This window comes from Argopecten irradians, chromosome 4 (assembly GCF_041381155.1).
Source record: "Argopecten irradians isolate NY chromosome 4, Ai_NY, whole genome shotgun sequence".
NCBI lineage: Eukaryota > Metazoa > Mollusca > Bivalvia > Pectinida > Pectinidae > Argopecten > Argopecten irradians.
Window position 1 is genome coordinate 13,278,491 of NC_091137.1, and position 20,982 is coordinate 13,299,472.

Here is a 20,982-nt window from a genome sequence, read left to right on the forward strand (position 1 = left end):
GCATATCACAAATATTGCGAAACTCACCTATTTGAATATCCGTGGAGTAATTCCAACTAATGCCATATGGATTTAACTCAAGTGTCATCTCCCCTGTTTGGAAAATAGGTGGCAACACGCACTTTGCCGATACATAGTTAATGACAACACACTGAAAAGTTGAGTTCGTTTGCACAATTCGCGCGGTAACGTTTGAATCCAATTGAAAACATGGCCCAGTGATTTGTATCTCGTCTCCTCCCAGCATGGATCCAGAAGCGGGCTCAATCTGGATTTGAACTGAAGAAAAAAAATAATTGTAATATATTAATCAAAAATGCAATGAACGATATGCCTTTAAAATATTCAAGCTATTCTTGTACTATGTTAAAACAGACTGCTAAAATATGTTATTAAACTGTTAAAACAGACTATGATCAAAAGAAACTTTGCTTTCCATATACCTTATTCAGGGATCATTCTGGCAGACAAAAATCACGAGTCATTTTCAATAATATTCAGGAAATTGAAAACTCTGAATTATCTATGAATATCAGTGAGAGGCAATGACAAAGACCACGTGCACTTATCCCGTAATTACTGACCATCGTGGTTACACTGGACATCCCTGATCTCGGGTCCGGACACACCGAAGATCCACACCCCCGGAGCGTCCACGTTACTCGTTCGGGTAAGGTTAATTACTGCATCAGTTTGAGCTCCCTCCACGCTGTGGAAACTCACGCCATCCTCAGAGTTAAATCCTACCTATAAACAAACAATGGATCTTAGATATAACTCATTTCGCCTTCAGACTACTTATAAACAGACAATCCGCTTCAGATATAACTCATTCCGCCCTTTTACAAACAGACATACTACCATCGTTTTAAGCACGATTCAAGATTGACGAAAATTTAGACCTACCAATCCAATTGTTAATCTTTTCAAATGGGAATACAAAATTCCATTTAAGTTGTAAACATAAAAGGTGTTCTAATAAAACATTTATCTTCATTGATAATTGACATTCGTCATTAAACCTTTTTTTAAATATTATTCGATAAAAATAGATTATACTTAGATAGGTTGTGCTTTAAAGGTATAGGACACGACCCTAAACTAACCTGAGCGGGGTTGCCTCCCAGCCCCGTCGACGAGTTACCATGACTATTGGACCCTGTAGTCCACTGAAGTTTGTTGTAGAGAAAGAACACGTAAGATTTCTCTTCATTCGTAACTAGCACCAACTGGAAAGTGTTTTTCTGTAAATTAATGTAAATGGGGTTAAATTAGTAATTATATCGTACTCATAATAAAGGTACATGTATAACTACGTCGATTAGGACATTTCCGAGAGTATTCTCTTTCAGCGGTAAATGCATATATATAGTTGTGACCGTTGAAGGAAAACCTTTCCCAGGAACTCTCCATTAAAACGGATAGGAATTTCATCATTTTCATTATATCAATAGACATTTCTGCAGACTTTCAAAAAACATAAAAGGTGATTTAAAATGAAATCAAACTTAAAGTTGATATTTAAGAAGTAATTTCTGTCTATAGCTACCTTTCTACAATGTTTAAAGCTATGATCTGGAATTCCCTTGCGCAAATCATGTGTATGAAAAATGATTTACGCATGAGTTTCATGTTATAATTGCATGAAAAATACCACACATGATTTGTATTTGTTGCACTTCAGCGTGTGTACGGTGTAAGCAAAGAATTGCACATTGCTTTCCCTTACCCTAAGCTCCCCCGTGTTTGACGCCCCATAGAACCCAACTTCATGCCACGTGGCTATTAACATCCAGGTGAATTCTTTCCTAAGGAAGAAGTACTTTCGGACCTCCCGAGTGGCCCTCTCAAGCAGGACAGGATCCGTGGTCTGGCGGTGAGTTACATTGCCACCTTCTCGCTGAATGTCTATATCGGCCCAGAATACAGCGATCACAGATGTGTTGTCACTAAGAGGGAACTTCTGAGGTTTGTATGTCTTCTTCTCCTTCTCGAATGTCAGCAGACCGTTATTGTTAACCTGTAGACCGTTATTGTTAACCTGTAAAATAATACAGATGGCTCGAATGTCAGCAGACCGTTATTGTTAACCTGTAAAATAATACAGATGGCTCGAATGTCAGCAGACCGTTATTGTTAACCTGTAAAATAATACAGATGGCTCGAATGTCAGCAGACCGATATTGTTAACCTGTAAAATAATACAGATGGGGGTCAATATTACAAGAGACCAAATATCGGCTAAACAAAAAAATAGTTTGCTTTAAATAGTTACCACCAAAGAAAAATTTGAGCTTCTAATTTTATTTCAAGATAAATAATATTAAAAATAAATTAATTGCATCCAGAAAAAATTCCTTATCACTATGTCCTATATTGAAGTTCTGATTGCGCATGCACCAAAAGCAAAATTTTGGCGGCGGTGGAGCATCGTTAAGACGGTATAACCGAAATTTAAAAAATGCAATGTGCTTACCATTTAGTGTAAACAATCGTAAATGCTTAATATCTTTCAAAGAAAGTTTTCCTTTCAAGCCTAGATATTGAAAAGGTTATAATAGAAAAGGGGAAATGAAAACATTTTATAAAGATTATTCTAAACCGTTGACAATTTAAAAAAACACTCGCTATAAATTATATCCAGTTATCCAACACCAGAACAATACCCACAGATTCGACCAGGAACAATGCTGATTCTACAATGTAGTCATAGTCGATTCTTAAGTAATACTTAAACTGTGTTGAAAGTTATTTTTGAATGGTTAAAATATTTTTCTTCTGCGTGGTTTTATTTCATTTGTCATTAGATTTTAAAGCAAACATCAGTTGTCGGTTTGGTGTTATTCTGAAATCATTTAGTCTTTGAACCATTAATTTAAAAAAATATAATGAATGTCCAATAAAGAAAAGAAGGAAAAAATTATTTGAAGTCAGGGATGATAATAATCGTTTAGGGTTGCTGAAGTAAAGTAGTATTTATGTTAGTGTCGGTATGCAACTTTGTTTCTAAACGTTGTCATCCTCTTGATAAATCTCATTCACACTGTGATTATGGTCGATAAAGCAGAAAAACGTACTCTTGCGGATCATATGGTTCTATTATTTTTCACAAATTTAATGTTTAAAAAAATAAATATTGCTTTCTTTAATATTATCTCTGCAAACAATATATAAATGGCCAACAGGCGTGGATGTCATGCCTGTTAAATTGAATTCGATAATTGCAATAAATGGTGTCCATTCTGGATGCGACACCAGCATATCACCGGGTCTGCTTGCGGGTTACATTTGGCCATCTGTTGCCCTGCCACTTAATGCTCTCCAAATGAACAGGGCGATGTTCTATCTACGTTTTTGACATGCCGATATGACCTGCAACCTCGCGTGAATTCCATTCAATTATAGCTACATAAATATGATGTAAACATAACCACCTAAGAACAACTTATAAATCTATCTAAATCCATCACACTACTCTAAATTCTCGGCGAGCAGACGACACTAAAACTAGCGATGTTGCCATACCCATGTGACAAGTATGTTATCTTTCTGTCCCCTCCCATCCATCATCATCCCTTAACGACGAACAGACGGCAGAACATTCTTAGATACATCTGGGACATAAAGGCTACGGGCGTCTCTTCTTCAATTAGACTTTTAAAACAGATACAACACAACGCACAAATGTAGCTTTATCTTAATACTGGATTTGGCTTAAAATGGAAACAATTCCAAATAATTCCTTCTTCTCTGAGCGTTGTTAACTTATTTAAACTAGGCACAGCCCTGACTTGTAGAAAACAGCTTTGTTTTTATTTTTATGACGTTTTTAAACGAAATGCAAATAAAGATCATGGTATTCTAAAAGGGTTAAAAGTGCTAAGACCTTACATTAAAATTTGTGATAGGGTAATCAGTTTTATCACCAACAATATTACAAATCCAGTCATCTGAGCCTTTTTAAGATATTCATTTTGATAATTGCAGAGAAAATCGAAAAATGGTCTACCTCTGTGATTTTGTTGTGTTTCTTCAACATGATCAGTTTTATTTGATGCGATTGTTATTATAATTTACCATTTCTCAATGAAAATTCTAACAATTGAATTCCCAATGCCATTAATTATATTGTTGCTTGCAATGCAGATAAGGAATCACAATGATATCGGCATATCAAACAGACGTCCGAAATGGAGATTTTCTCAGCACTAGGATGCCAAAAAACGAGCATACAGAAAAGGAAGTATAATCTTGACTAGGGTGTATTTGTGGGTGACGAGATTAAGTAAAGGTAGGTAAGTGTGATACCGTAGGATAAAGCGATCGAATTAACACTGCTAAACAAGACAACGCCCAACGAATGTTATTTCAGTTTGCTTCAATGAATCAACATGAGGTCCTGGAAAACATCCATCTTACACACATCTGACATACAGATGTAAAACTGTGTCGAACTTTAGACGTACAATTGTGTCAAATACTAAACGTACAAAGGTAACACTGAGCCGTCCGCCAAACGTACAACTGAGTCAGATGCTCAACGTACAACACGTACACATGTACAACTGTATTAGCTGAATAATGTACGATGTGTCTGCTGCAAGACGCATATCCGGACAGATGTCGGTTGTCAGCCAGACGTACGCACTGCCAAATGTACGCACATACTGCATATTTCAGCTGTTTGGCGTACACGTGGACAGTTGGTTTCAGCTGCCAGACGTAAAAATATAAACACGCACTTGCGTGCCAGTCAGACGCACACATGAAATGCTACGGTCAGACGTTACACGTTAAGGCGTTTCGACCACCGGTTTCCGTTTTATCAATAGCTAAGGTTAAACGTGGACACGTCTTACATAAAACATTAAGAAAGGTGCACCATTAACATTGCGGTAAAAGTGCATTGGTCACATAACAATAACTGTCAATTTCCCCGGTAATATACGCCAATATGGCAAATGACGTCACCATATGACTACTATTAATGCGTCCCTATCGAAATTATTTTCTCTGGTATAACTATATATTTGTTATACTCTATAAATAAACATTTGAATTTTACATTTATTGCTCAATTCCTTATGTTCGTGACTATGACTTAATTTTGAAATTCTCCTAACTTATGGGTATATATAGCTACAAAGTTCCTCTCATATTCTGACACTCCTCGTGGCTATGTCATTTGGAATGTATCAATTTATCAACCTCGTTCAATATGTTGATAAGTGTTCCGCCTAAGTCTTCGTATGTGGAACTATTGAATTCGTTTGTTGACAGTCATCAGACGAAGTAACTCGTGAACGTTGGCCTATATATGGAGTGAAAACTTATATTAATATATTTTATCTAGGGATAACAGTCTTGTTTCGAGCCGTCTCTATTTCAAACACTTGTCCGTGGTAGCTGTATAACGTAGCGCTGACTCAATATACTGATCAAACAAATCATGACGAATAACTATCAGAGAAATACAAATACACACACATGCAGTCAGTGAGCTTATCCAGAATTGACGTAATACACTAGTTATAGCAGACAATATGACAGTGACGACAATTTATGTGTACTTAGGTCTGCAAATGCAGCTTGACTTGATGTGTATGATAGTTGTGTAGAGTACAACATTCCACACACATATCTAGCGAGGCGCATGGATCATTAATTTTATGACATGCGTGATATCCCAGTACTAGTGAAACACAGTGACACGTGTATTCACTGGAATCATCCCATTAATGATAAACTGAGGGATGTTTAGGTCCTAGTCGTAATTTCATAATGTTTATACACAAATGAACGTCATAATGTTTAAGCTGTCTTATCGCGTGCTATTGAATATCCTAGTTATATTGCGATACCACCAACTGAGACTTGTATACAATCACTTTAAAGCAGTTAGGTAGAGGGCTTGTATAGGCATAACACGTTACCAATTTTCAACCAATATCAATATTGGAATTTAGAAAATATTTTAAAATAATAAAACCGTGTAAACATGACGTCGTTTTATGTTATACACGGCTTAAACAACTGTAAAGGTGTATCTTCAAAATCATCGGGGCTTTCTTGCATCCGTTAAAACAGAGTTTCGAAGAACACTTTAATAGGCTAATACAAATGACTTGTAAAGCTAATAGACTTGGACCAGTTTTATTCGTTTACCTATGTAGAATTGACCTACTCGTTGCTCTCAGTAAGCGCCCTCTATCTGCAGTCAATATAAATACGTTATATAAATAAACAGGGGTGGAGCCGGTTTGCCTCGTTCTGGAGTATCGCCTCGCGTCGATAACTCGCTGATCACATTTCCCATGCGGTTGGGGTACAATAAGGGGCGATTATAATGACAATGTAAATTGTTCGTGTCCTATGGTAGCGGATAAATCAAAAGACTTTTGATTTTTATTCTTTAAAATATCAATGTAATGATTTGTAACTCTGCGGTTGCACAATGGGGCGTTAATGAATGGCCTGGCATTAAAATAAACCATGGCGTTATGACTAGGTTAATCCATTGTCTGTATGCTCACGTCTGGTATCTATTAATACATTTCTACAGTTGTAAGTGGTCTTTAATGAAATACGTAGAATAGACAGGTACAGATAGTTCGTCGTTTACACGGTATTATCGTACGTATGGGAGATGCAAACAGTACACGTCATAACATAGCCCTTATAAGTGACATTATAGCGTACGAAGGACACAAGTGGTAGTAAAGGCACCTTAAAATATATTCCTTCGGTTTTGTTCTTATCAATTATTCATTTGTTTGTATACTGACACCCACAAATCCCGTTTTAGTGTTAAAGCTTGTGAAATGGCGCCATATCTAGTCACGATATAAGAAATTTCGGTATGACTAAAACAGAAATTAATAGATGACCCAAGTTTTATTTTTAATTTGGCTACTTTGAGAAACAAAACGAAATTGAAGTGCACTAAGCCTTGAAAAATAAATGTTGTTGACTGCTTTTTAATTAAATCAGGTAAAAAGAAAGCAAAATATAACCAATTCTATTAATTTATCTAGTTTTTATTAAAATATAACGCTTTATGGCTTAGTATAGTTTAGATACTCCGACATACAAAGCGATTTGTAAATATATAATATGCAATGCTTTTATAATTAAACTGGGTACTTTTTAGGTAACTAAAACTACACAAAACAGCAAGATTAATTGTGACACTTTTAAGGCTTATAAATTATGTTCATATTTCGTTGTTTTTCAGGTATAATTTGTTATAAAGAAAACAAATCACTGAAAATGTTTTCACAATAAAACAAAGATAGCTTAAATGATTAAATTGGCTAAAAGAGTTATAACTACATGTTATGGAAATGATAGGTCATGATATAAAATTAAAAAAATCTTCATAGGTGAAGAAAAATGCATTATGGCAATGTGTAGGTTATTGTCAAATTATATATAAAATTTGCTTAAATGCCGGCTATAAAGGAGCAAAAGAGACTTTTATTTTAGAAATTAAAAACGTTTGATTATTTAATAGACTCTGATAATTCCCTGTCCCTTTCCCAAATAAATTGCAAACTTAGTCTAAGTCAAACGAGTCATTTAACGACAGCACTTTGATTGATTATTGCATAGAAGAAACTTGAATTTTTCAATCTTTCGAAAACAGTTTTAAATGAGAAAATATTAGCAGTAAAAAATAAGTTGCTTTAACACAAGAAGTTTCATAGAAATATCTTCACTTAAACCCGTTACTTTTCTTAAAATATGGTCACTGACTGTTGTACAACAATGCATTTTCTAAAGTAAAAGGATGGTAATTATAAATGAATAACACTTTTTTTTTCGAATTTATGACATATTACTTTCATTAGCTTCATAAAATTATAAAACAAAAAAATATGATTTCTAAATTCACAGCTCTGTAATGTATACAATTGCAACGATAAATTATTTTTTTGTTGCTTTATCCTTTGTATGTTAACATTTTCGGTCTTCTGTCATAATATATTAATGTTATTTTGAGTAATTTAACATAAATAGCAAAGTGCTTGTTCTTTATCAATCTAATTAAAATTAGACTTATAATTCCGCTCCACTTGGAGCGTAACGTAGAGTATCGTGGTGGAGCGGAATTACAAGTCTAATTTTAATTAGATTGGTTCTTTATAAGACGATTCAGTGGGCGTTCACCTATAGTTTTAGTCCACACATCAATCTATAATTTTACATATAAAGTAATGTTTATGAAAAACTTCCCATTTCTAAAACAATCTAACAAATTTCGACGTAAATCCGAATAAGCTGGGTTTTTTTAAATCAAATTTTGACATTATATCTATGTCTATCATGTAGTACTTTTGCCATACAAATTCTTACTCACATTCATTGGGATATATACAACTGCTTTTTGCTAGTACTTATGGTAGTTATATTTTCCAAACGGTCTGCATATTAAAAAAACAGATTTCTGCCGAGAATAGATTTTAAAGATCCATGCCCACATTTTTCCCCAAATCGACACGTTTATTCATTCAAAATTGGTCATTTTTTTGATATGTAACTTCCTTTGGAAGTGAACATTTAGCAAGCAGCATGTTGAGTTTTTATCTAAAATAAAAAAAGGTTTTATTCGGAATCACTTTTTTTGTCAGAAAATATGTAAATATATTTTTCGATAGTGTAGTAAAAGTTGATGTAAATACGATTTTATTATAGTAAATATAAATAAGAACTTCAAACTTTATCGAAAAAGTCTTTGAATGTGTTAATGCAATTGTATAAAGAATATGAATCAATGCGTTTCGGTATAGAGAGCCCCGAAGTTGATGGGAAGCAAGCTTTCCCACTAAACATATTTTATTAAAATGTATATCAAAAAAAGTATTCTTACTGAGAGAAACTTTAATTCACATGGAGACGCTTACGATCTCCTCTTTTCCTGGTGATTCATGAATGTATCTTCAATGATTATTGAAAAACTTAAGTGGTACTGCTTTTGGAAGGACAATACTTTATCATTTACTTATATTTTACCCAAACCATTTTTGGAGCATCAAAAACGACACACAGCAGTCAGTTTCATTGTGAAAAACGCTTTAAAGGCATATCAATTATGTAAAATTTCTTAAATAAAACATATCATCTGTAAATGTTTTCACAATGAACTTAAATTTGCCTTTAAAGTCGGCTATTTACATATTATTGAAATGTCATATGATGAAATATCATAATACATTCGTTAAATGTTAAAGAAAAATACATTATGGAAATTTGTAGTTTATTGTTGCATATATTTATATATTTTACTTAAATGACGGCTGTAAAAGGGATAAGATATATTTATTTCAGAAACTTCAATAGACTCGGGTAAGTCGTCATCTAAAATAAATTACAAACATAAAATTCAAGTCAAACGAGTCCATTAATAAAATTCTGCTGATGCAAAATTATCTACAATATTCTATTGATATTTTTGAGTTCAACACGTACTATATTTACTGTTAAAATAAGATGTATCTCAGTTGATGTATTTACATATGATGCGCTATTTTTAGCACGAGGTAACCGATTTACACGTGCACCTGTTCTGGTAATCGTTCCGCAGCACATGAGGGGTCAGGTCTGTGTTAGAAGCAGGTCAGGATTGTGGGTGTGGTTGCCATGTCTGTGGCGAGGAATTTACTTGTTATTGTTTTAAATTGCCTGAGTGTCAGCAGAAGTTTTATCGCTAGGAATCAAGGGATACCTAATGCGTCTCTGGAAGCAATCACAATAAATCTTTTCCCTCAAAAACCTTCTACGCTAGTTGGTCATTCATGCGAAAAACAGCTCCAGATGCAAGATAAAGGGCGTTTCCATGAGGTTTAAATGAGCTTTTAAGTTGTAATTTGTAATAAACAAAGTAGAGAGATATATCGTCACTACATTTAACCCCATCACGTTAAAAACCGTTGGTCCCAAACACCTATCATATGATAGTACGCTGTCATATATATAAACAATAAGAGTGCTGGAATAAAAGTCTAGCATGGCCCTTTGTTTCTATACCAGTATTGTTGATGAGATCGGTTTCGACATTTATGCATGCACTCTTGCTTGTTTTTCCGCTCTAACCAGCCGGACCAGCTCCTGACGTCCACTAGATGTCCGTTGTAATCATTGCTGACCATAAGCTCGTTAAGTACTACACTTCCCGGTGTAATGTGGACCACACCCAAGACCGGGGGAATGAATGGGCCGGGACTCTTTATACTATTGTATACACAGATCAGTACGTTGGAAACATGTGAAGCACAATCTCGTGTTACAATAGCTTTCTAGGGCCTACTTTGTTTCGTCAATGTCAAAATGTTTCCTAAACATTTTAAATATTAAAGTTTTTTTTTAAATTCTTCAAACATATTAAAGTTTTTTTTAATTCTTCAAACGAGATAGTTAAGCGTAGACTAGTCATTAAATGGTAATACATTAGAAATGACATGTTTAGATAATTTACTTAATGATTTGATGAGATTATAGCTATAAGGAATCTAATACTAAACAAAAGTTGTGTCACAAATTTGACTCAATGTGTTAAATGTTGACACTTAAGTATCACTACTCGTAATAATCACAAATACTTAATATTGAACTTTTATCCCATTTAGGCAAATCTGATAAACAAAATATTCTTTGACTCACACACTATATCTAGAACAATGCAGATTGAAACAAAACTTTACCATCAGAAACTTCATAAAAACTGTAAGTTTCTTCCTAACGCCTTCTTGTCATAGTCTCGTTTTGACCTTGGTTTGTCCCTCCCTGTGAGGAAAACACGGAGGTTTGTCCACTGACCAAGACACACCATAGTCTATAAAGTAGTAGTTTCTGTTTCCGCTTAATGAGATATGTATAATATGACCGGATGGGTTGTGTTGTTCGGTGTCATCGGCTGGACGCGGGCAGGAATCCCAGAAACCGCAGCCTCTCAAAATGCACCGACATGCCCACAGACGGCAGGCTGTCCTTAAGTGACCTTGGCTGTTAATGGGACGTCAAGCTTAATCAAACCACTAACCAATCAACATTTGAAATTATTTTTTATGAACGTTTCTCGGATTTGATTTAAACATAAATTTTATTGTACCTACGTGTTCACAAGCTTATATTTATAGCATCTTACGGCCTTTTCATTGACAACGTTTTAAAAGAATCATACAAAATCCATTTCTAGTCTCATTGATTAACTTAGCTAAATATTTCGTTGGAAAATGATATAAATCCATATTTTCTAATGCAGTGCTCACCTTTACTTATAAACAAATACAACGTATGACACGATATTGGTATCCTTTGTGATGATCGATTGTTTAGTCTTAATGGATTTATCAGTTACTACGTAAATCACTACCGCCGAAATTAAAGAGACCCTATCCATTAAAGCCTAGCCTTCCCATACACGTGTTTGTGTTAGATTAGATTTCTGACACCTTATTACTTGTGTTACCAATTGGTTACGACGGTAAAGTCCTGAGTTATATCAACCTTTATCGAATTTCACAATAAAATCATTCAAACAGAAAAATAACAACCCTGAGCTTCATCACAGCAGGTTACTGATCTAAATCTTAGTTCGGATACTCCCTATATTCATAGAAAAATTGTGTAAACACACCCATCCTGATTTAGATAGCATACTTACTTAAACTAACATTCAGTGTAAGAAGGTAATCCACAAAAAACGTATGTTATGGCATATGGAAATTAAAGTGTTATAGATGATGTGTGGTGTAATGCGACAAAAAGTCCATTTGTAAAGGTTTCTAAATTGTGACCTTGCTAGGGGGCATCCGGCAGTATAGCATACTTGGATTTCGTTTGTGACAGCAATTTGTCTCCTCCGAACTATGTGGTAATTCTGGTAGTGAGAGTTCTACACACTGGCATTCTTACCGTAAATCAAGGATACTCGGGGATAAAGTCGGAGTTTTCTGTGCATTTTGGTTATTATTTTAATACGAACGTTGTAAAGGATTCTCCTTCGTGAAAGTAATCCCATAGATTCATATAAACTAGTCAACTTTTAGAAAAGCACACGGATTACATTTTTATACGCTCAAATATATTTTTGAAACGCCTTCCTGCATATTTCAACACTTATCATATAGCATTTTACAAAAATACAAAGGCGGCGTAGGGGTGTCTCTTTACGAATTCTTACATTGGTTGAAATAGAATTATTTTTCTGGTCGGAAGGTAATGTTCTAAGAACAGAGTGACTAGGAGTTACGTAATTCTAGTTATCGATCGGTAGGTGGAATAGATCTGCGACAGTTGCGGTTTAGACTGGTAAAACCTTGAACAAAGACTCCTGGTTTTAAAAAGTAAATGTTAGCATGAGATTGTTTCCGTCATATTAACAATCTGTTTCTGTGTGTGTGTTAGACCTCACGCCCTTTATATATATATTTACTCAATGGGCACAAGTCCATGGGTGTTGATACGAACATTTATCAATATCACTGGTAGCCTGATATCGCCGCTCACGCTACATAGCATTATAGTCTAGAGCAAACAAATGCTAAATCTCCAACTATTCGCTTTGATCTGCTGGGAAATATAAAGTTTAATATACAACACTGGCTTGGATTCCTATTAATCGTATGTATCTATCATATGAAACTACTCGGTGAATGTCTACAGACAAAAAGAAGGGTCACTAAGGTTTAATGTATTACTATTGTAGGGGTTATTTGGACAATGATAACTGAACGAAATATGGTCACTTAAGTACAATGTGTGCTGAGCGGTAGGAATCCTGTTCAACTTTAAATTATTCCCAATAATAAAATCAACCTCCGATTTCATTTCCCCTTTAAAAAAAAATCTTTAAAAATAAATGTCATCGCATTTTATATTTTGTCACTTATTATTCAGCTGGTTGAACCTTGGTTATGTTTGATTTGCAGCCAACACCTTAATGCATTCAGATGTTTGAATGGCGTTCGCTAAAATGCCGCCATGTCCATCTTGCCACTTAAAAGCCAGAAAAACAGTACGACAGCATAATCATTGATATGAAAAAAAGTATTTCAACTGTTAGAAAGGAAATATTGTAAATATGATAATCAAAGTACTCAAAGTACTGCAAATACAACGCAGCAGAAACAGAAAAATAGAATGAAATCAAATGAATTTCCAAAATCAAAATATGTAAACCATATTATAAAGACTTTAATATCAATTATTTCAAGAACATTCAACTGATCACAGAAAATACATATGTTTTGTTTGACATTTTTCTTAATTAAAGTTCCTACATAAAAATTACAAAGAAAACAAAAGTCTTCATTAAAATGAGTTTTTATCCTTATACTCTTGTTTCTTATGTTGCACATACACTTATTTTGGTAAAATCATGCACACATGAGGACAGCCTTATAAGGTATTTTGCCTTTACCTCAGATCTGTGTTTAACATTCATTTTAAAACATTATTTTAAGGTTCACAGAAAGGGCATCTGATTAATTCACTTTATAACTCTTATGTCTATAAGCCTTAGATAGTAAGTCCAATTTGAATTATCTTTAACAGAGATTATGTAAGTTGGACAGAGGAGTCACCAGCAGGCAACAGTTGACCTAGATGGGTATTATATAACACTCTGTGTATTATATAACACTCTGTGTATTCTACCAATCAGAAGGCAGTCCTCCCATGAGTACTGATTGGTCCAAAGGAATATTATTCAATGAATAGGGAATTTATGAATGGAAGTTTATGAATGAAATGGTTCAAGAGGTCACCACTAGATGTCATTGTAGGGTAAGTCCTACATAGTCCTACACATCATAGTAAACCGGATAGCAATAATACAAACGCTAGTCGCGTTGTATTAAAAATGGCCATACATTGACTTCTAATTAATATTTGCGTCGGAAGTTACAAAAATGCGTAGACATGGAGAAATGGGGGTCGTTTTACATAAATGAAACTTTGTCATTTCTAATTCAAAGGCGCAACATTTTTTATATGACACCTCACAAAAACCGTTTACAAGTTTGATATTAGAAAATGCAAAAATCGGACATATACGTTTTTATATAGCTGAAAATATCACCGAAATGTATTCGGATGAAATATGCTCATTCTGTGTTAAAATAATTAAGAAAATCATTGCCCAAGCTCTTAATCTATATTCGGTGATGGGGCGTGAACCCATATCAAATGGGTCCAGCGTATAATTGCACGTTATGATTTTACATAATGTATTAACTTGCAGTCATCAAAGGAATTATATAAACTAACAGACATATGTGTATCGATACGGATGTTTATTAACGGACCACGCCCTTGTTTACGGCTAATGACGTCACAAGTATGAAACAGAAAGTGGCAGCAGACGGCGGGAGGTAATACACAAAGTCATTACCATAGGTTTTATGTTTAGATGGGGTGTTGTTAAGATGGAGAATATCTCTGATGATCTGATGTTCTAATATATAACTGCTGACGCATACACGGCGGTATAAAAGTCGAGGGTAATGGTTGTATAATTATACAACATACTGGGCATGTTTGGCAATCCCTGCCCCTGGATCCGTACCTCCCTGTAATTTTACCAATAGAAAAGGCTTCAATGCAAAAAGTTTCATTTAACTCCAAAACGATACACTTATCGATTCCATAGCCATTCTAGGTATACGGGGGTATTTGATGTTAAAAGGATATTAAAAAAATCAAACATAGAATTAAAACAACTGTTGAGAAAACTTTGGAAGTGTAGTGAGACCTACTCTATAATTGCCAATACATAGTTTATAAGGAAACAATGTTATTGTTAGGATGTTGATAATAATTAATTGTGATAACAGAGACTATGAGCGAGGTTATTAACCGTATCATAAGATAATAATCCTGTTAGATATAATACCAGAGCTGTTCAGTTTTTCTTACTTTGTGTTCCGATGGCGTCACCAGATTCGAGATTACGATCTGAACCAGTTTGACATAATTTACTCCTGGATTTGACCTAATTTTGTGAGACGGATGCTCTACTATGACATCTGGTTCTCTAATCCTGGTAATAGTTTTACTTTTAATCGCAATACATATATGACTCAGTCAAAGACCTATTGTGTAACTCTTGGGTTTAAATGGTACTATTAAAACACACGATTGATTCGCGATTCCCCCACCCCCCTCTCTCTCTCACTTCCTCTTCCCTCTCTCTCTCTCCCTCTCTCTATGTCTCAAATACATCTTTATATATTATGAACTGGTTTTATTGTAATTGCCATCTTTTCTATTGAATTGAAATGTTTTAATCTTTTTGGGAACGGGCTTTAAATAAAGTATACAACTTGTGCCCAATCCCATTGCACTATTGGCAATGTAATATGTGTAAACCAATACGGTATAGCTTTAGACAACAAAATTCTCAATATAGCATAACCTTTGACAAAACTATCTTTAATTTATTTATGTTAAGGTTGAATTTAATAATAAGATGAACTATTTTGCGCATTTTTCAGATTATGGAAGTTGTTCAGGAAAATATGGCGAATTTGCTTTGCACATGTAGTTTTCCGTCGGACAATGTTACGTTAAATACGTTGAGTTAAAATACGAATTCAGCCATATTTGGGTGATCCTTAAAACATGTATGATGAGCTATTTTGCGAATTTTGCTATATTTTGGGCTAGGTTAAAGAAGCTCCACCGCTGATAGAGTGAGCATGAATGATATTTATCATTTGGATAGTAATTACAAATGTAATGTTTATTAGTGTGTATATATATGTGTATATATTGCGATTCATTTTCAAGACGAAGGCTACGTAGCCGAACATTTGGAGCAGAAACAATTAATATTATGTATATTGTATATATGTCTAGTTAAAGAAATATTTATATGAATAATATGTTTCGCTTTTGTTGTCTGCGCAATAAGTACGTCATTCTATTCTATAGGGCATAGTGCTATTGATATTTTTTTTGGATGAAATTGATTATTTGAAATCCTTTAATCTTGAAGTAAAATAAAAAGCCCAAACTTTTCAACGATGGTAATGACGTAAAGTAAGTAACTTTTGTTACTGAAGAAAAGCACGAATTCGTCTGTTCCTATTTTTAATAGATAAAAATTACTATTCGTCGGTGGTGTATCATCCTTAACAGAATTACCATAAAACTATTCAGCGCATTTTGTCCTATTAAGGTCGATACCAAGGTCACTATGGAAAACTTTTATGCACATTTTGTAATATTTTGGGCGATGATACGGTGATGTTTAAGTATTTCTATGAAGTTCAACATGTTTTGTTATACATTTTCTTAACATCAACACCCTCACTGACATGTGCTTTTGTAATTTTGGAATGCTTCTCTATCTAACACCGATGTTGTTCAAAAGTGGAAAAGTAAACACCAACAGTATGCAATGTATGAATGACCTATGTGTGAAGATACTCATTAGCGTTATTTTCCCTAATACAAAGGGTCACAACAAACTGCAGTCTCCCAAAACCCGCATGTACTTCCTACACGCAACATACTGCAGTCTCCCAAAACCCGCATGCACTTCCTACACGTAACATACTGCAGTCTCCCAAAACCCGCATGTACTTCCTACACGCAACATACTGCAGTCTCCCAAAACCCGCATGTACTTCCTACACGCAACATACTGCAGTCTCCCAAAACCCGCATGCACTTCCTACACGCAACATACTGCAGTCTCCCAAAACCCGCATGCACTTCCTACACGCAACATACTGCGGTCTCCCAAAACCCGCATGCAATTCCTAAACGTAACATACTGCAGTCTCCCAAAACCCGCATGTACTTTCTACACGCAACATACTGCAGTCTCCCAAAACCCGCATGCACTTCCTACACGCAACATACTGCAGTCTCCCAAAACCCGCATGCACTTCCTACACGCAACATACTGCAGTCTCCCAAAACCCGCATGCACTTCCTACACGCAACATACTGCAGTCTCACAAAACCCGCATGCACTTCCTACACGCAACATGCAATGGCACTGCATGCATGGGGAGGCTGTCCTTAAACAATGTAACTTAACAAGTAACCCCAGTGATGACTTTCCTATAACTCGACTGGGATCTGGTAACATTTGGCCTTAAAAAGTATGCATCTTTGTTCAAAATATATTCAAATCGAATTGCACTTTAGAATTGAAAGTGCATCGGTTTGCCTCTAGATACAAACAACACGTTTTACTCACAAACTCCGAAATTAGTTGAACACGTTTAGCGTTCACTCAGTACGACAAAAGAACGGCACTTTGCGTCACGCCCAATACATTTCAAGTTATAATGCTCGTAATTCCTGTAATTCTTTAAAACGTCTCTACTCCGCGGTATATTTGGTGTATACTGCTGTTTATATCATTGCTATTTCAGTTGTTGACATCGCGTCTTTGATCAAATGCTTTCTCCTAGCGCTGATAGATAATCTAAAGGCATCAACTAATCAAAAAATCTGTTTGGGTGTGGTTCTTATTTTGTTATAAGCGCCCTTCTCCCCGAAGTTCCTCTCACTAAGTTCATTAAGCACACTGACGTCATAGCACAGTGGAATGCTGTAGCCGTTCTCCTGAGCATCTGAAGTATCTAAATATTGAGGCAGTGTATGTAGTGGTGTAGATTATGCCGATAAGACTTCTGTTAATATAACACCAGTCAGATCTCGGTCTGATAGCGTTAATTTGGCTCTGACAGAAAACACTTCCTCCCGACCTTTAAAACACCTCCCCTTTTAGTCCAGCTGTAGTCCCTAATCGTAAGACATAAGAAAACTCACGCGTTATCTTCGGTAGGCAATTTATGAAGTATGCCGAATGCTTTTAAGAAAGATTTTATTAAAATTATATTTAAGATGTTTATCGCCGGGCAGTAATGCACACAAAGTGCACTATTACAAACAGCAGTGCAGCCATTGATAAACACAGCAGCGCACAGTAGGAACGGAGTGCCATACCTCACGTCTTACGTCCAACTTTAAATGTTATCAGTCTTATAATTTGTCAAGTGTTAGCTACAGAAAGGACACGTCTTGTGTTATCTACGACGTGATTTAAAGTCGTCCAAATGATAGAAAATAAACTGTACAACCAGGAACTACTGCCGGTATTATGACGAACACAGCTTTGTCATGGCTACCGGTATAAAGGTATTTGCAAACATGAAAATTCAATTGTGAAACCGTGATTTCAATCCAGGTGTAGAAGTATTAATAATTGTTCTAAGTTCATTAAATATTTTTCAAAGTTAATAATTAAATGTGATTCATATGATAATAGAACAATAGAACGAAAAAGATCTATTGTTTTCGAGTGGAAAGTTCACTGTGACTTTCACATTTCAAACGACCATCAAAATACGTGTTAAACATCCAATAAATTGCAAAATAATTAAAGGAAGTGATACTTGTTCATGAGGTCTACATTAAAGATATCCTCTTGAAAAATATGATTTTTTTATATTTTAACCATGTGATGGTGGGAAGCAATGTTGGTTAGTACAAAGTGGTGGAAGTCATTATGTCAGAATGTGTTGGATAATGGTGGTAGAAGTATTAGTGTTGTTCATGTATGTTTCATGATTTCTGCATCAAGAAATGATGGTGAAGCAGTGTCATAGCCGATGTCAGCTGACTTTCCAATTCCATGTGTGATATACATTACGTTATGGAATTAGAGATGATTTCTATACCATAATTATCGTTGTAAGTGAAGTTTCATTGTTTGAAGTCAATGGTGAAAAAAATGTTTGTTTCGTGTATAAGGTCTGTTAGAAGACCAGTACAGTGTTACAAAGCTTCATCCTGCATGTCAATCAATTCCTACTGTCTCCTCATAGGAAATTTGTTACATTTCTCCCTGATGAGTAGGAGATAACTTGATAATCTAAAATTTCATATGGCTGCAAGAACTGCGGAGCGCATTGTAGTATTGCCTTGACATCAAACTAGGGACTCGATCGTTCTTTGTGTGCTGACTCTCTAGTCCAAGAAAAAGGAGCTACGTATCCTTACTCAAATCTGGGAAACAACAAGAACTTCTACAGCACGGAAACGTTTACTATAGGTATTGTACTGAATATTCTCCAGGAAATCTACAATGTTTCTAAGTTACATTTTTGGTATTCGCATTTTCTGGCGTTGATGTACAGGTAAAGAGAGGGAGAGGAGATAAAAGGTTACTGCCTAATCATTGTTTCGTCACACACACCCATGAATTTCAAGAAAGACATTCAGTTGGCATCCAGTACCGGGAAACTAAAGATAATTATGTGAATAAAAAATACAGTCTACACTTTTCTTATGGTGGAGGACATTTCAGTTGAGAATTCCGTCATCATATAACGATGACGGAATGATGATTACCAAGTTGAATTGAGAGTTCTCATTGTTATGAAAAGGGCAATTTCTATCCTCAGGAGGGGATGAATGGAATATGTTATTATACAGGCTAAATAGGATTACATAATTTGAAACCTTATGATGGTTTTGATACAGTTGGTAATGTTGGAAATAATGAATTAAATAATTTGAAACTTTATGATGTTTTTGATACAGTTGGTAGTGGTAGAAATAATGGATTAAATAATTTGAAACCTTGTGATGATTTTGATACAGTTGGTAGTGCTGGAAATAATGGATTGAATAATTTGAAACCTTGTGATGGTTTTGATACAGTTGGTAGTGGTGGAAATAATGGATGAAACTTTATGATGGTTTTGATACAGTTGGTAGTGGTAGAAATAATGGATTGAATAATTTGAAACCTTGTGATGGTTTTGATACAGTTGGTAGTGGTGGAAATAATGGATTGAATAATTTGAAACCTTGTGATGGTTTTGATACAGTTGGTAGTGGTGGAAATAATGGATTGAATAATTTGAAACTTTATGATGTTTTTGAAACAGTTAGTAGTGGTGGAAATAATGGATTAAATAATTTGATCATTAGGATAGTTTTGATACAGTTAGTAGTGGTGGAAATAATGGATTAAATAATTTGATCAAAAGGATAGTTTTGATACAGTTAGTAGTGGTGGAAATAATGGATTAAATAATTTGATCATAAGGATAGTTTTGATACAGTTAGTAGTGGTGGAAATAATGGATTAAATAATTTGATCCTTAGGATAGTTTTGATACAGTTGGTAGTGGTGGAAATGTTGATGTTTTTGCTGCCGTTATAATGACCATGTGGTATTATTTCTGTTTCTTGTGGTTACCGAAGGTGGTGGTGATACTTATTATGTTTTGTATAAATGCGATGAGATAATTTCAAATCTTTACTAGAACAGTTTTTGTGACGATGAAATTTAATTGAAATAATTCAGGTGTTTAGAGCAAGTGTATGAAAACGGGTGTTTTATTTCTCATTGAATGAAAGTACAAATCAGATTCTGAATGTACAAATTCATAGAATTATAGGGGATAATTTAATGATTTAAAAACTAAAGATTAATTCTATACAGAATTGTTATAAATCATGTTAAAGTTAAAAACATTTAACTGGAAAGCGTTTATGGTACGTATATATGTTAACAAATGAATCATTGGTATTTATCCCCACAGTAACACAACTAAATCTGTAAATACAATTATATTCGTGTACATAAATTGGAATGAAATCAAATCTCGTTAAATGTATTTAATATTGCGACATAAAGGTACTTCACAGACATATTTCACAGCTCGATCGAATATTAACCACATAAAATGGTATGTTATTGCATCAATAGATTAAATTTATTTCAATCCATTTTTTATGTTTCTTACAACCGTTTTAATATCTCACACAAGGTGTCCCTACATGGAAATCAATAAGTATATGTTCTGTAAGATAGGCGATAACGATCATATATATACTTTATGGGTGTGTGCTCGAGTAGGAAGCTTTATAACCAACAAAAGATTTAAAAAGTACACATACACTCAATTTTAAAATTTTCTAAGCCATTGCTATATCCTCGTCTGTGAC

General features: G+C 34.7%; 1 protein-coding gene across 1 annotated transcript in view; it reads right to left on the reverse strand.

Moving 5' to 3' along the window:
• Positions 1-20,982, reverse strand: part of LOC138320660 (sushi domain-containing protein 2-like) — a 34,703-nt gene that overhangs the window by 12,332 nt on the left and 1,389 nt on the right. Inside the window, exons 2-5 of the mRNA XM_069263804.1 lie at positions 1,730-2,020; positions 1,107-1,244; positions 585-747; positions 28-279 (exon numbers count right to left, since the gene is read on the reverse strand). Coding sequence (XP_069119905.1) covers positions 28-279; positions 585-747; positions 1,107-1,244; positions 1,730-2,020 — 844 coding nt within the window. The remainder of the gene's footprint in view (positions 1-27; positions 280-584; positions 748-1,106; positions 1,245-1,729; positions 2,021-20,982) is intronic.